At 39.0% G+C, this 18,146-nt stretch overlaps 1 protein-coding gene across 3 annotated transcripts in view; it reads right to left on the bottom strand.

Moving 5' to 3' along the window:
- LOC124803030 (protein arginine N-methyltransferase 9-like) overlaps nt 1–15,141 on the bottom strand; it is a 118,253-nt gene extending 103,112 nt beyond the window's left edge. The window contains exons 1-3 of one of the 3 annotated variants that reach the window (XM_047264141.1): nt 14,842–15,141; nt 14,242–14,638; nt 13,951–14,077 (exon numbers count right to left, since the gene is read on the bottom strand). In XM_047264141.1, coding sequence (XP_047120097.1) covers nt 13,951–14,077; nt 14,242–14,407 — 293 coding nt within the window. In that variant the 5' untranslated portion in view covers nt 14,408–14,638; nt 14,842–15,141. Of the gene's footprint in view, nt 1–13,950; nt 14,078–14,241 lie in introns of all 3 variants that reach the window. The other 2 variants (XM_047264140.1, XM_047264142.1) reach the window with 2 other exon arrangements.
- Between the last annotated feature and the right edge of the window lie 3,005 nt (nt 15,142–18,146).

Raw genomic sequence — 18,146 nt, 5'->3', positions numbered from 1 at the left:
CAAGATCACAAATCCAGAGGTGCAGGATGCAATCCTCTGGCGTTCCTAGCACTTGTTTCTTCAGTTGGTACTTCTTTCACCTTTGGCAATATTGTGTTGATGTGATAACTACCAAGTTGCACCATAGTTTGAATCCCCATTAATCTGTAGGTCCCCCTACAACTGGCTGAGTAAGTTCACAGGTTAGAGGAAGGCTATGATGCACACACTACTGTAAGATCACACCTAGTAAAGCAAAAGAACCTCGGAATTAGAGGCAATGTTACTTTTTTTTAATATAGTGTCCATTGCCTTATTATGTTCTGGTCATCATCTGTGTGGTCAGTTTGATGCAGAACTGTAGTCCTGTCACTCTCCAGCAAACTTCCTCATTTCAATACACCTATTGCATCCCACACCACACCTTACATGCTCGTATCTTTCCTACAGAACACCTTCCAATAGTTTAAAGCACGTGATCTCTAACATTCTCTTCCTCTGATTTGTTATATTCTTTAACAGGCATTTTTTCTCATTGAATTTCTACATAATGTTCTCATTTCTTGCATGGTGAATCTGATCTTCAACAGTATCTTCTAACATTACTTTTCAAAGGTTTCTAATGTTTTCATTTCTGTTTTCATCACTCTTTACACCCATATTGTGCTGTGCTTGAGACTCAGTTTTTCATTAAGCATTTTCTCATCTCAATGTTTATATTGTTAACAGCTTTGTCCTTTCATAAAAGGCCATTCTGCCTCATGAAATCTTTACTACAGTGTCTTCCTTGAAACTTCATTCTTGCCCATATTAAGCATTTAACCATCCTGCTTACCTGTCATGCTGCAAATGCCACACCTTCATTTTTTATCTTGTTTATGTGCATACTATAGCCATAAACATACTAAGCAATGTCAAAAATTAGAAAAAATAAGAAATATTGATTTTACTAAAATTAGATGCTACAATTATAACAAATATAGTCAAAGTGTTAACAATATTATGGAAAGGATAGATTGCTACTCACCATTTAGAGGAGGAGATGAGTCATAGACAGGTACAATGAAAAGACATTACATTTAAGCTTTCGGCCAAAAGGCCTTCTTCCGAAGTAGGAATACTTTGGAAGAAGGCCTTTTGGCTGAAAGCTTAAATGTGTGGTAGTCTTTTCGTTGTGCATGTATGCGACTGAACACCTCCGCTATATGATGAGTAGCAATCAATCCTTTTCATAATACTGTAGTCATTTCATCCTGGACTTTCCACTGTTTGATAGCCAAAGTCTTAAGTGTTCCTGAATATTATAGCCTCATCTATAATGTTACTGGGCAATATAGTAGAGGCACAAAACCAACCAGGGTACCCTCAAAACAGAGCACAAGATGTATATGTTTGCCTTGGACTAGACCAATACGACCAACAGGAGCAATGCAATTTGTTTGAGGGAAACCTGGTATTCTCTACATACAGGATGGTTACCGGTACAACTGGTGCATGAACTTAGAGTACAATATTACGAACTTACTTACTGATCAGATAAATCGCATATTTCACAAGCAGCTATACCTTTACAAATAACAAGTTAAAATGGAGTCATGATAGGGATAACCCAATCAAGTAACTCAGTTCAGTGTGTAACTTCCTTAGAACAGGGATTCCCAAACTTTTCCTTTGACAGAACACTTCCACAATCCTGGTATTTTGATGGGACACCTTGTTTATTTAGAAGGTTAATAATTTTTTTTTAAAAAAATGAGAAAACTAGTTTTATTCAGCGGTTACTTCAATGTTTAATCATAACTAATAACACGGAAATTGTATAAAACTTTATTTTAAAAAAGGAAAATGTCAAAAGGTAAAAAAATAAAAAAAAACACCATGTTATTAACAGTTTTTGCAGAGCAATTATTCACTTCTCGTGGAATACCAGTGTTCTGCAGAGCATAGTTTGAGAAGCCCTGCCTCAACAGTATCTCTTATTGTATTCACCTAAAAACAAGAGTAATGGCTATTCCATACATTTTCATTCTCTTTTGTCTTGTGGAATTATCTTCTGGGACAGCATACCTAAAGTAAATGAAGTATTTGTTCAGCCGAAGTGAGAGTAAGAATATTGTGTAAAATGTTTAACTGTTCACCCTGCATAAGCCTTTTTAAGATCTTAATATTGTTAGACTCATTTCTCAATACAATTACTACGTAATGTTTTTTGCTGCTGATAATAACAAACAGTCACAATGCAAGACACCAAAATTTCACATGGACCTTGTCCACAGTTTAGAAAGGAGATATGTACTCTGTTGGTAAGATATACAACAAGCTCTTGCTTAAAATAAAGCAAAAAACTGGGAATCCTTACCAATTAAAAAGAAAATTAAAAACATACCACATTAGTTACTCTTCTGACAAATTGTATGAACATTTAGATTATAGGATTGAAAAGCTGTATTAGCTACATGGTAAGTGTCAGTGTTTTATGTAAAGCTGTATGACAAGTAGTAGTGTAAAAAATATTTTCTTTGAAAAATACTATTGTAATTAAGTAAACATTGAGCTACTAACAGCAGGTGAACAGCAGCTACATAGTAAAACAGCGGCGGCAGCAGCATTTTTCAAAGTACAGCTTCCTTACTGATATACTCGAGCAATATAGTGATAGTTCTTTTAATTGCAATTCACTTGTCTCATAATATACAGATGCCAATTATTTGACTAGAGCACATGACACATGTCAAAAAAAAAAAAAAAAAAAAAAAAAAAAAAAAAAAAGGAAAGAAGGAAGGAAGGTAGGTAATACAACTTCACTGATGTGAAACCATGGGTAAAATGACAGGGAAGTAAGCTCACATGACAAATTTTTTGTCACATCATTGCGCATGCACAGATCAAGCATTAAGCTTTTGCAGATGGCACAGTTACCAAGTCACCTGCTCTACTGTGAGTGCACTGACTCTACCTGAGTATAAGGCAGTAGTGATCAGTGGACACTGTACATAAACATGGGTAATTGAAAAACATGACAGAGTGGTAAAAAGAGGCAACTGTGTTTGGCCCTGCCCATGGCCATACAGTGTGAGAAGTTGTTGCATTTGCTGGTGTTTCACGGTAGACTGTTCAACGTGTCTACAAGTAGTTGTGTAACGCGCCTGGTCATGAAACACGTCGTCAGAACTGCGGTCGGAAAAATATCCCGATTGAGGGCGAGCAGAAATGCATTTCACGGCCCATGAATCAAAACTGCTTCCAAACCTGACAGATATTGCTGCAGGTGGTGAATGAAGGTGCATCCCAGTCTATTAGCAAGAGAACACTGTGACAGGAACTGCTTGCGACAAACATTTGGAGTCTGTCACCTCACAAGAGGCCATTGTTCACACAGGCACGTGAAGATGACAAGTTCACTGGGCTATAGAATATCTGACTGGCTGTCTGAACATTCTCCCACCCTATTACATCTCAACTGGCCTGAAAAATCACCTGACTTGAGCACCATAGACAATCTGTGGGACATGTTGGAACAGGTAAAATACAAACATCAGCACACCCACAATTTGGTGGAACTGAGTGATCAAGTCATCAGTGAGTGGCTTAACCTGAATGCAAAGTACCAGAACAACCTTGAAGATCCACTTCCTAACCAAAACAGGTGGTTATCAAGTCCTGGGATGGGATTACTGGTATTAAATGAGCCTTGTAACGATTTCTGTAGCAGTGACTAAGTTTTTGTCTAGTGAGCTTATTCACTGTTAATACAGTATTCAGATTAAAGTTTCTATATTTTTGTTGTCTTTCATTCATGTGTACCTCGACTCATTCCACATCCATGAAGTTCCTGCTTCTTGATGGGATCTACAGCACATGATGAATGAAAAAATTGTGGATACACTAACTGTGTGAACAAGTAATATTGCATGCAAAAAGTATTAAGTGTATAAAACAAACTGAAATGCACTTTGATATGTTAAAACCAGCAGTCTATTCTAGTGTTCTATTTACCCTTTTCATACTATTTCCCACTTCAGTTATCCGTCGGCTGTCCATCCTTGTAGAAGCTAAGCTATTTCCTGTAAATGGGTCATTCCATGTCGAGTCACCTCAGAAAAGTAAAATTTTCAACTCGACCAACTCTGATTGTTATCAAATTTGGTGTGTTCTTTGCACATATCGATTTAATGAAAACCACCAAATTTCAGAATTGTAGAATATAAACATCAGAAGTAGTTGCCTCCCAAGGTTCTGAAAATTTGACAGACACTGCAGGCGAAAACAGCTTTAACTCCTGTTCTAATGGGGACAGAAATGTGAAATGGGCAATCTGGGAAAGGTCTGGGAACAAGCTTTCAAATGATGTGCAACATGACCACATTCAAACAATGCTCACAATTAAGGTCAGTAATCTTGACCTTTGGTTTTAAATATTTTGAAATGTGTCACCTCCAACACTACTGGCAAAAATATATTTACTTCTTCACTGTACACTAAACAACATAGTTTAAAATCAAATTGAGATGACACTAGGACACACTAACTGATATGCACAGCTGTGTGATACAATAAAGTAATACAAATTGTATGAAGACTGCAGCAAAATGACTTGAATTACTGAAAAATGTGTTAACTGTTAAAAAGGTGTTGTAATAGCAATACATAATAATGTAACAAGGCGAACAGGCCAATAGCAAGCATTCTTATATAACCAATAATGTGGTAAGGCCACACAAATGTTATTAAGTCATGTTACCTGAAAGTAAGTGACAAGATATGAAATCGTGTAAGTGAAGTGTTTGCTTCCAAAGCTTGGAAGGCAATGTTGATGCTACATGTATAGGGTAAGTTGTAGCAAAAGGTGTCACGACTATACAAATGTACCAGATGAAGGTGGAGTTTGAAAGAATCATGTATTGCTGTAATCCCTTGAGGGACAATGGACACAATAGATACAAGGAAAGTCTACATAAAGTCGAAATGCAGAGGGTTTATGCAATCAGTTGCATAATGACAGACCACAAAATGTGTGAACAATGTAGAAAATAATTAACACAGAAGAAGGGCATTTGGGTTAAACAACTACATTGAAACAGATACGAATCACAAACCTGCACAGCTCCTCTGATGATTTACACACATTTGTAGCCCCAAATATTCCTTTTTTCCATTAAATAACAGTCTGGTATCTTCTGGTGAGCCTCCAATGAAAAAGAAGAGACTTGAGAGAGGAAATATAAGCACAAAAAAAGTTTGAGAAAGTGCCTGTTGTATTCCAAAGTAAATATATATTCAATGTGGTAGAAAGTACAGAGGGTGAAACAAATGTGGGCTCTGAAATTATAATTCAGTACTAGCGACACAAGCTGAAAGAAGATGCTGATACTTCTTCCAAAAAGATGGACCACACGAAGGATTGAAACTGAATTTGATGCCTCCAACTATTTGAAGAGAAAAGCGAAACAATTGGTCAAAGACTGTGATATCATCGCCGTTCCTAATATGATACCTACACGTGTTCTAGGTGAACACACTGTGAACTGCGTGATAAAATTCTATAACAGGGAAGATAAAAGCTGGTGATGGCCTGGGACGAAGGATTTTGTGTCTGTCAAGAAAAATGGTTCCAGGATTCATAAACCAAAACAACTGGTGTCTGGAAATTGGAATATGGTGCATCAAGCAAGGATAAACATCCAGGATTAATACAATTATCCATATTCTGCCAGTTTCACATACACACCCTTTCATGACATACCTAGAAGAGATGTTTGCAAAAATGGAATTGATGACATAACACACAAACTGTGGACATGTCCATGTCCTGTGGAAGACTTCTTGAAAAACCTCGGCAATAAATTAAAAAAAACTCTTGTTGCTCTCCTTCATAGTCACCAAACAGTCTTAACATCTACAACACCCGAAAGAGGCACTTTGTCACAATGAATACTTGGTTGTATGTGATTTAGCAGAAAATTGTGCAATTGTCCTGCAGGATGAGGTACAGTGGTTTCACTGGAGCAGGGCACAGGCCACCGCTCGTCCGTTTGTTGTTATATACGGCCAGCAACCTGTGCAATTGATCACATATCATATCAGAAAACCTTAAACATGCCACTGTGAATGTTAGTCTTTTGAGTCATTTGATTGACTTCATGATATCCCATTTCCATAGAACACCTAAGTACATTTATTAATTCCCAGATGGCACTGCAGTCCAATGTAAGAACTGCGAGAGTTTTGCAACCATAACTTTTCATCAGTGTGATTGTGTGAAGTGGCACTTCTCTGCCACATCACTTGACAAAGGACCATGTGATGGTATTGCTGCTATCATCAAGATACTTGCTTCCCATGCCACTCTGCAGTATATCTACAACTCTCACATAGTGAGAAATCCAGACAGTGTTTGGTGTACCAATTGCTTTGCTGGTGTAATTCATTGTACATGTGGGTTCCTCAATAGTAATTTTTTGATATGATTTATCCTCATTTAGTCATAAATGGTGATCTTTGTTGTCTGTACTCTTATATTTTTCTATCATGCTACGTATGTTTCCATAAACAGAGACCTGAAGATGATGCTTTTTGGCATCAAAACTGGTAGCATGTTTTGAATAAACAACACTGGATTACAATACAGCTGTTGGTTTCAGTTATCACTATTTGAGTACTTCATGACAGGCTGCTCCCCCATGGTCCTTGGCGGATTACCAGAGATATTTATATACGTCTTTTTTGCATCAGATTTGCACCTGATGGCCAAAATTGGAACTAATTTTGTCCAGTGTAAATCACTTTGGCACTAACACATTTGAATATCTATGAATTTTTGCTGGAATGCGATAATTAAAGCCAACATTGGATCTCTGAGTAACTGTACTTTAGTTATAACCACCTAGTGTCATATTTTATGTCACTGAAGGTCAGATGTCATAGTCTGTTACCTTGCATATTCCAAATGCCTGTTCACCTTGCTGCCTTCCTGCGTGTTGCTACTGCACCAACCTTTTTAACAATTAATAAGCTTTTCAGTGCTTTATGACATTTTGTTGCAGTCTGTATACAATCTGTATTGCTTTATTGTATCACATATTAATTGGTATATCCTAATGTCAGCCCAATTTCATTTTTTACTATGTTGTGTAATGAACATCAAGATGCAAATATATGTACATATATTGTCTGCAGCATTTGTTGAATTCGGCATTTTTTCAGAATTTTGTGTGGCTATAACTTTTGTCGTACTTGTGATGCAATTCTGAAATTTAGCATTTTTCATTCTCTAGTCACATGCGATGAACACACCAAATGTGATGAAAATCAAAGATGATCAGTTCGCAGCTGTGTTGGTTTGACACGGAAAGACTCAAATATGTATAATGTTCTACAATACGACAAATTTTGCTATCATTTGTAGCTGTTCTCAGCTCACTGTTGACCAGGTACTTACCAAGTGATTTTCATTTTCAGAGTTTGCTTACTTGGGAAGCTCTTTATGCCTAAAATAGGAGTACATTGTTTTAGTGTTTCAAAGCTGTTTCAGTTAAGGGCCTTGCAAGTTCATCTAATTGTTTATTAATGTAGAAGAGGGACCCCCCTCTTCTTTCCAAAAGTGCCTTCTTTTTGTTCAGCATTGAAAAGAAAATTCATAACAGATGTAATTTACTAGTGTTTACTTCGTTAACCTCACAAACTTTTTTAGACACACAAATCACCTGAGCACTTCCAGTTGGTTAACTGTGAAAAAACTCCAAACCGCTCAAATTACAGGGAGTGTTTTTGGTTGAATTTATAGGCTTCATAGGAATACCACATGAACCTTGGGAAATAAAGATCAATTCGGACAGGACCCCGCATTATTTGGATAAGCCAGATATAATCAGGGTGTTTCAAGTGCCCCAGAGGTTGCTCTCCGATTGCTCCACTATAACAGCCATATATCGACAATGCTCATCTCCCTTTAATATATGTAGTTACACTGCAAACTAACCACTTTCATACGTGTGAGGGCTACCCATAAAGTAATCTCCGTTAGGCTTTACATAAAATACTGGATTTATTAGAGCAAATTTATTAGAAATACTTTTATATTACTTATTCATATAATTGCCAACCTGGGAAAGAGGGTGTGCTGTGTAGAGCAGATCAGAAGAACTAAGAAGAGGATAGGGAGGGCCGAAGAGAATTGTGGATGATGGGAGGCTATAGAGAAGGGTTGTAGAGCAGGGAGGTGCAGCAAAAATAGATAAAAGGAACATGGCACCAATGAGAGCATGCTTGGACAGGGAAGAAAATGCACTTTTAGCATTTGCCTCTTATTTCTAAACTCATGCTCATAATTTAAGGATAACTGCAGAATGTGGTGCCACACAATGTGGCACTGCACAAAACTGGCACTAATAGAATAGGCACATAGGGAACACACACGACACAGATCTGTAAGTCCACGGTATTGGTGATAAGTTGAGAAAGCCGTCCCGAAACACGTCTTACAAAATGCCACTGTTTCCTGCGCATGTACCCCGACATCAATATGGGATATGATCACCATGCACACGTACACAGGCTGCACAACGGGTTGGCATACTCTGGATCAGGTGGTCGAGCAGCTGCTGGGGTACAGCCTCCCATTCTTGCACCAGTGCCTGTTGGAGCTCCTGAAATATCCCAGGGGTGTGAAGAAGTGCAGCGATACGTCGACCGAGAGCGTCCCACACGTGCTCGATGGGGTTTAGGTCTGGAGAACAGGCAGGCCACTCCGTTTGTGTGATATCTTCTGTTTCAGGTTACTCCTCCACGGTGGCAGCTCGGTGGGGCCGTGTGTTATCAATCAGGGGGAAGGTGGGACCCACTGCACCCCTGAAAGGTGGACATACTGGTGCAAAATGACGTCCCGCTAAACCTGACCTGTTACAGTTTCTCTGTCAAAGACATGCAGGGGTGTACTTGCACCTATCATAGTCCCCCCCTACACCATCAAACCACGACCTCCATACAGGTCCCTTTCAAGGACATTACGGGGTTGTTATCTGGTTCCTGGTTCACGCCCGATGAAAACCCGTGAGAATCACTGTTCAGGCTATACCTGGACTCGTCCATGAACATAGCCTATACTATTATTTAAACTAGTTGTCACTTGACAGGCAATGGGCTGCAGGGCTCCCGCCACCAATAAACCAATCGCAGCCGGCACTGTTGGCTGCCACTGCGTTGCCACTTCGCTCTGCTGAGCTGACTAAGGCATTGTGCCAGCCAGTCCTCAGCGAGCCATTGTAGACGTGCGGGTGAGAGATCTGAGTGACTTGTAGCTTCGTGTGTTTACGATGTCTGATGAAAGCAGTCACAAGAGAGGGAGGCCAAGGCCACACTCTCCTCGGAAAACTCCAAAAACTGGCAGACATGGCGTCATACGCAGTCAGGCGCATGAATACGTGTGTTCCTTAAGGGAGTATTTTGAGAGAGAGAGGGACGCAGGAGGGCCTCTCATTCCTTTGGATAAGGTGGTGGAGCGAACTGCAGCTGCTCTGCAAGTTAGCGAACAATCAGTAATAAGAATCTACAAGGAGAAATTCATGAAAGAAGGCTCAAGTGGATCATCTAAATTGGAGACACCTGGGAAAAAGAGGCGACTAAAGAAGAGGGTCACAAAACTTGACTCTTTTTCAGGAAGATGCCATTCGTCGTCAAATATACCCATTTTATTCGAGGAAGGAGAATCCAACACTCAAAAAACTACATGCTACCCACACAGCGGCTGACCTGTTTCAGGGTAGTAAATCGTCTTTGTTAAGAGTCATGAAAATGTTATGATTCCGCTATAAATCCATCTCCGGCAGAAAGTTACTTATGGAACGTCAAGATATTGCAGCCGGCGATGCTGCTTTCTTAGAGAATTAGTGAGGACAAATTCAGATGATATCGTTTGGCTTGATGAAATGCGGGTGAATGCAGGACACAGTTTAAAAAAAGGCTGGACCATCAGCTGTCGTATGGCAGCTCCGATCGGCAGAGGAAAAAGGTTTCATTTCAAATTGTCTGCTGCTATTCAGTTCAAATAAGACCTCCGACTACCACGAAGAGATGAACCACAATACTTTTGTGAAATGGTTTGAAGACTGTGTGCTCCAGAACTTAACAAAAAGCTATCATGGTTATGGATAACGCTCCTTATCACTCAGTAATACAAGATAAAGCACCCACAAAGGCAACAAAGAAAAACGACATTGTTAGCTGGTTACAGAAACATAAGGTACAGTTTGACAGTAATTTGATAAGGGCAGAGTTATTAGAACTTTTATCGCAACACAAGCCAAAGAACCCAATTTACATTGTGGATGAAGTAGCAAAAAAATACAGGCATAAAGTGCTCAGATTGCCTCCTTACCATTGCCATTTCAACGCAACAGAGCTGATTTGGGCTCAGGTTAAACGGCATATGGCTGCAGAAAATAAGAGATTCACATTAACCAAAGTGGAACGCCTTTTGAAAGAAGCAGTTGAAATTGTGACATTGGAACACTGGCAGAAGGTAGTGCATCACGTGAAAGTAGTGATACAGGATGCATGGAACAACGAAGGTATCTTACAACAAAGTGTCGAAGACTTGATTATATCTGTCAATACAAGCAGCGACACGGATAGTTCCACTGACTCGGACTCTGAATTAAGCGGTGTTTTCGCATTGTCTGATTAGTGTGCAGTGTACTTACTGCCATTAAATCTTGTGTTTGTGAATTTATTTTGAATAATTCTTATTCTTGTTGTGAGACTAAGAAATACTGTTTGGCCAGCCCTCGTCATCTCCTTACAGTAAGTTACACTGAATTTTAATTCAATTTCATTTTGTATATACACCAAGATGTTATTCAATGTGTGTAATAGTTTTCGAGATTTGCAATCTAAAGAAAAAAACTTTTCCGGACACAAAAATTTCTCAGACTTCAATAGTTAATGGAACAACGCCCCTAATTAAAATTAAGAAAAGATATTTGATATGCTTATAGATACCACTAAGACTGATACTGTACATAAATTTGAAAACATTTACGTAATATTTGGAGGAGATAGAGATTTTAAACGTCATACTTGTTTCGCGTTCAGTACTGATAGGGTTACTTAAAAATGCTGTTTTCAGAAATTTATATACAGGAAACATAATGCACCACGAAAACTTTTAAGGATTCTTTGCCGAGTGCATTATTTTGGTAATGAACGGTAAAAAAAATATTTTGCTGTGACACCAATAGTTTTTCAGTAATGACGTGGTAAGTTAGAAGCTGTTTGCGAAATCGAGAATTTAAATGGTTTCAAACAAATTAAAGTAACTCTTGTCCTAATTAAAATTAAGAATAGATATGACAGATTGAGAGAGACTGTAGAGATACACATCATATGTGGGTTTGAAATTTTTTTTACTTACTTTTTGTAGAAGATACAGGCTTTAAAACGATTTTCTATCGCCGGGGGTAGCAATGCGCTGAGGCGGCTGCCTCCAGCCAGTGCTTGACGTGACAACACCACAATTTCACAGCGCAAACGTCAAGTGACAACTACTTTAAAGCAAACATTAGGACCACTGTTCCAATGACCATGTACTGTGTTCCTGACAACAGGCTTTACTGGCTCTCCTGTGATCAGGGGTCAGTGGAATGCACCTTACAAGTCTCCAGGCGAATAAACCATGTCTGTTCAGTTGTCTATACACTGTGTGTCTGGAGACAACTGTTTCAGTGGCTGCAGTAAGGTCTCAAGCAAGGCTACCTGCAGTACTCCGTGGCTGTCCGCGGGCACTGATGGTGAGATATCGGTGTTCTAGTGGTGTTGTACACTGTGGACGTTCCGTACTGTAGCGCCTGGACACATTTCCTGTCTGCTGGAATCATTGCCCTAAGCTTGAGATCACACAGTGGCACATGGAGGGCCCGTGCTATGACCTGCTCTGTTTGACCAGCCTCCAGTCACCCTAGTATTCTACCCCTCATAACGTCATCAATATGTGTTCTTTGAGCCATTTTCAACAGACAGTCACCATTAACACTTCTAAAAGCGTCTGCACACTTACTCACTGCACCGTATTCTGACATGCACCAACACACCTCTGCGTATGTGGACTGCTGCCAGCGCCACCGTGCGATGACTGCAGGTCAAATGCACTGCATGGTCATACCCCGAGGTGATTTAAACCCACAAACTGCCCACCAGAATGTTGTTTCACCATGCATCAGCATTATCCTTAATCTATGAGCACGAGTTTATATCTGCATCATGAATGGTTACCTTCACTTTACCCTTTTTTTTTATCAGTCCTATGACTCTCCCTCTATTGTATTACTAACATTCATCATTAAACTGTCACACCAGAAACACTATATGTAACAAACTAAAACACAAATAATTTTCCAGTTCATTACTTGTGTTTTAATTATGTTAAAAAGACATCTTTTAACAAGATACAAATTTTATATGTTAAATTATCAGAAACGTTCCAAACATACATTGTTACAGTGTGTTCAGTGAAAAATTTCCCATACTGCTGCAGAGAGCTAATATAGTCAACTGTGAAATTAAATATTTACTAATATTTAAAAGACAATGTAAGTCCTATGTAAATTTACAATCAGTACAGAGAAAAACAAATGTGATACTCAACTCTGTATTAGTACGTTTGCCTCTCGCATTTCACACTTAATATGAACAAAACTAAGAAACACAAACACAACATATAGCAAAACATGAACAAAGTAATTTCTCTAAGTTCTAAATTCTGACACTAGGATCAAATATTGCTCGACAATTATTCACAATAAATGCTTCTCACTCCAAATTTTAAAGTGGTTCTATATGTTCTTTTGGTAAAGCAGTCTTATCCTTGCATCATTGTTACTTTTGCAGTTTAACGGCAAACTAAGATAGGAATTATCTGATAATATTAAGTACAGCCTACTCCACTGTATTTTCATAACATACTTTACAGTCAGTCATTTGTATACTACCCATTACATCCACAAATATTAATACGGATGCAATGAACTTTGTAGTGTTCATGTACTCTCCCATACAACAAGTTTATGAGCTTCAAAATATCGAACAGAGGAAAAAAAAGGGGGGGGGGGGGGCATTGTAACTAAAGCACAACAGTTGGGAAAGACACTGTGTGTTTATTCATCTGTAAACTTTCAAAAAGATTTTGTTTTTCAAATAAGTGAATGATTGTCTCATTATACCATATTTCAATATGTGAAGACAGTTCTGGCAAAATACTTCTCGGTACACTGAATGAGTATATTTCATGTGGTGACCAGTGCGCCACATTTTGCAACCTTGCAGTTACTGTATGCACAACAAGTGGAGTGAAACCCAAGCAACTGCCGCCACTTTCTGAACTACTGCCATTCCAGTATACCACAGGATAACCCAGTAGAATACCAGTCAGTGTAGGTACACACCATTCACAATCTATGCTTAAGAACATGACAGGGAACCCATCATATTTCGTTGTAATTAAGAATTTCTCAATGTTTCTCACAACTTCCATGACCATACTGTCTATGGTATTGTATACAAGTGTGTCAGGCTTAATGATAACAGGTGTTTTAAGATCTTCTCTTACATCTACAAAATAAAAACTCTGTTTTCTATTAACAATTTCTTTGGCATTCTTTAAGACATTTTTTGTACTGATTATGAAGCACTCCTGAGCACAGCACAGTACATGTACATCTGCTTGTAACAGACTAAGATACTTTAACTTTGCTACAACCTGGGATATAACAACAGGATCAACAGCACTACCAATATCCCATAAAAACCCTGTTTTAAGATTCTGATTTATTGTTTCCAGGCTTAAGAAAATTTTTGCAAAGTATTTCCAAAATATTTTACCAAAATGTTCCGAAAACACTTGCTTCCACTGATCAAAGACTTCCATATTTTTATTTTACACATCCAACCTAATCCAATGAACATTAAGAGCTAATTTCTCACCTGTATAAATGAGCACCAAGGTTATTTAAAACAGCGTCATTGTCCCCAAATACCTCCAATGCCTGTTCATAACAGTTGAATAAATCTGTGTATCGGTTTTGTGATTCAAGAATATTGCCCCATGAGCCTAAAATTAACAGAAACCATTAACTATCAAAAAGCTATAATCTAATTTTCCGCTACCTCTTACAAAATATTAAGTCTACAATTAAATTCTGTAACTTCTCATATACACACACACATTACTAGCAATATCTCAAAAATAAATATTTTATTTAAAAATCCATTTACATAGACATAATGAAAACTGCTCTTTGAGTTCCGGTTTCCACTGAGGATTGAGTTTCAATGCAACAAGGAAATGAGCAAATGCTCTTCCAAAATTCTGCTTCTGAAAGTACAATTCAGCTTGCTGCCGGGATCTGCAGGCAACTTCCCTCCAAGCTTCTGGTTTCATTATTTTTCTACAGCGTTGAAACGGAAAGAAAAATTACTTGTGACGCTATTTAATGTGGAATATTTGGCAATGAGTTTTTTTTCACTGTGGACGAAATTATATACACAAACATCGTCAAAAACTGTTACGTCATCCACATGTACAACATACTGCAACTAGGCTAGTCATCAACTGTCGAACTGGTGTTTATTTCCATGAAGCCATGTCAATATTCATCTTTCAGTGAAAGGCCTACAACAAAATGCTTTTAATGAAAATTGTTCTCGATTAAAATGCGCAAAGGAAAGAACGCTGTCACATATTTCAGAAGAGGAAACAGAATATAAATGTTACATTGTTTTTTAAGTTTCTCTTTAAATTAGGTACCGTTCTTACTAACTATAAAAATTCAAATAAAAATGGAAAAAAGGTACGTGTCCGTATCGCGAACATACGCAAGAGTAGCATCACTTCTTTCGTTTCGACACATCTCACTATACATTCGTATTAGGAAATTACATTTCACACGCAACTCGATTCCTATTACGGATTTAATACTATCCGTCTATTGACTTTTCCCCTGTGCATCCGACCGCATTTTAACACATATACCCAAGAAGAACTGTTCAATTCTTGTCATGGCCACATCAGAAATGAGCACCATGGCCATAGATGTATTTGTTTTCGCGGTACTGCGATCCTAAACTGTAGAACACAAACAGAACAGCATCTCATGATATCTTCAGTTGGCATATTCCTTGCGATTTTGGAAGCCGTTTCTGATCTTTTCTTAAGGCCCGTCCACACGCAACGATCTGTCTGCGCAAATGTCTGCGCACATCACATCTGCGCAGACAGATCGTTGCGTGTGAACAGAAGATTTGCACCAACCTGAGGTGTGTGCAAACCTGGAAGTTGAGTTGGAGGTTTGAGCGAAACCTCTCAAATCTGTCGGTTCAAACCACATCTGCGCAGACAAGTTGGGGCGTGTGGACAGGAGATCGTCGCAAATCTGGCGCGAAACAGCTGTTTGCTCAATCTAGTGTTTGTATTTGTGTGCACAGGGCATTAAAATGGCTGATACTCGTCAGTGTTCTCGAGAGTTTGTAAGTGAATTCATTGAAATATACAGAAACCACCCATGTTTGTGGAAGATTAAAAGTAAAGAATATAGTGACCGAGACAAAAAGACAGCAGCATACAATGCTGTAATTGAAAAATTGCGGGCAGTTGGCGACTCGGCAAACAGAGAAACGGCAATAAAAAAGTAATTTCGTTGCGAACTGGCGAAATTATTTGCGGTTGGATGTCGAAACTTATAATTATCTCTTAAAGCATGTAACCCCTCATATTATGAGAAAAATACTTGTATGAGAAGGGAAATTTCTCCTCATGAACGCCTGGCAGTAACATTAAGATTCCTAGCAACAGGAAGGAGCTACAATGATTTGGAATTTTCATCTGCAATATCGAAACAAGCATGGAGTGAAATAATACCCAACACATGTGAAGCTATTTACGCTTTCCTGAAAGATGAGTTCATGAAGGCAAGTCAAGTAAATTAGTCTGTCAGCGAACTGTTTACCGAAAAGAGTTATCCAAAGTTCAGAAATCTAGAAGATCTGGTGTAGGAGTAGATCCAATATACCAGCCAACGTTATGGTATTTTGATCTACTTGGCTTTCTTAGTGATCAAGAAACGCCAAGACCAAGCAGGAGTACAATTGAAGATGAAATTGGAGTGCCAATGTGCGAGGAAATGGAACACGAGGTTATGTAAAACAAAACAGGTTCGCCCTGCAACTCTCGCAGTAAATTTACGTGACAAAACTGCTTTCGCTTTAGCAGCCACTGTCTGCACCATTTTGACCGCTTTCTCTGTTTCCTGCGGTTGGTCTGAATGTTTTTTGCAACACAAGTTGCGAACACAGACCACAACAGAACTTCCTCCATTTCTATTTTTCAAAATAACTGAATTAAATTTTGACGTTTTCGGGGAGCGTAGTCGCTTGCCACTGATATTTCTTTTCTACACCGACAGATGGCGGGCGAGTAGTAGATTGGGGTTTGTGTCGTGTGAACACACCAGATTTGCAGCGATCTTTTGCATGTACAGACATCTGCGCCGATGTCTGCGCAGACAGATCGTTGCGTGTGGACCGGGCTTTAGGAAATAAATTTTCCGATCGCTCTCAAGAATGTTGAGAAAGGTTACGACAGCCGCGCTGTGCAGTCGTTTGTGCTTCTTGCAGCGGCCGACACCGATTCCATCAGTTGTTTAGTGGAACTGGAATCAAGTTTTTTTTAGTGTAATTTACTGGATATTTTACCTACAAGTAGTTAGCACCAAGTGACAAAGCGCCGTCGCTGGGAGATTTCTCTCAGCGGCTATTTTTAAAATGGAAACTAATGACGAAGTCCCAGTCGATACTGACTAAGGGTCGGCTGTCACTTTGCATACGAGACACAACATCGAGACTGTCATGATGCACCCTCTTTCAGCAGTGTTAATTACAAATAAGCATCAACTGGGTACCATCGAAATGTACTGTCAAGATCACTGTCCTCAGAATGATAAGATGGAGCTGGATCAGCAGTCATCAAGTTCACCTGTTTTGCCGCAGTGTCTGACAAACAACACCGAGCGACTAAAGGCAAGACACAGATCACAATCACCCCAACAGGCAACAGCTTCTGAAGCAAATGTACCGAAGAAAGCAAAGGCAAGTGAAAAGCACAGTTGTAATGTTGAAGGGGATGTAGATATAGTAGATATTGATAATGTTGCATACACTGTGGAAGTTCTAGGAGTAGACAGTAACTTGAGTGTAATATAGGAGACAGGAATTGCAATGAGCAGCCTGCTTCCCAAAAGTCTGTTAGTTGTAAAAACTTGGACAATTCAGAGACCACAACGGTACCTCCTACAGGAAATAACATGTTTCCTAGTAACAACAAATATGCTAGTAAAGATAATACATATCAATCAACAGACATGGGTCCCTACGTCGTCTTTGTAGAGGGAGAAAATGGGAATGTAGGAAATTTAATCCAATGGCTCTTGGAAGAATATTGTTTACAGAAAGTAATAACTAAAGACATGAAATAGTTAATATTTCAGCTATTGGTAGAAACAGACATAAGATTGAAACAAAAACAGGGCAGTCTGCAAGCAGGTTGCGGTTGCTTGCTGTTTTTCGGCTGAAGGATATGGAGGCTTATATTCCAAATTTCCTAACAAAAAGAAAGGAGTTATCCGTGATGTTGATATTACATTACCCCATCAAGACATCCTTGCAGAAATAAAGTCGGAATTTTTAGTAACCGACGTATGAAGGTTCACAAAGAAAGTAATAGAAAATGGAGAGTTGGAAGTACTTCCCATACCGAAATGTGTTGTAACATTTAAATCTCAACGACTTCCCCAGTACATATATTTGTGCAGTATGCGATGCCCTATTGCACCGTATGTCCAGTCAGTTTTGCAATGTCACACTTGCCTTAGATATTTCCATTTAAGTTTGCAATGTCATAGTAGTGCCCGCTGTGCCATATGCGTGAGAGCTCATGAGACCTCACAGTGCTCACATGCCAGAGAGCCCAGATGTTTGCATTGCAACGGGAACCACCTCGCATCTGATCGCTGTTGCCCAATTTATCAGCAACACATGAAAGAAAAGTGCAGCGAAGCCTATGGCGCTTCTTACGCAACTGGCATTTTGTCACTGTGACCATCATTTGCGCAGACTACTGCTGGTGT

This window comes from Schistocerca piceifrons, chromosome 6, assembly GCF_021461385.2.
Source record: "Schistocerca piceifrons isolate TAMUIC-IGC-003096 chromosome 6, iqSchPice1.1, whole genome shotgun sequence".
NCBI lineage: Eukaryota > Metazoa > Arthropoda > Insecta > Orthoptera > Acrididae > Schistocerca > Schistocerca piceifrons.
This window is presented reverse-complemented; position numbering and strand designations above follow the sequence as displayed.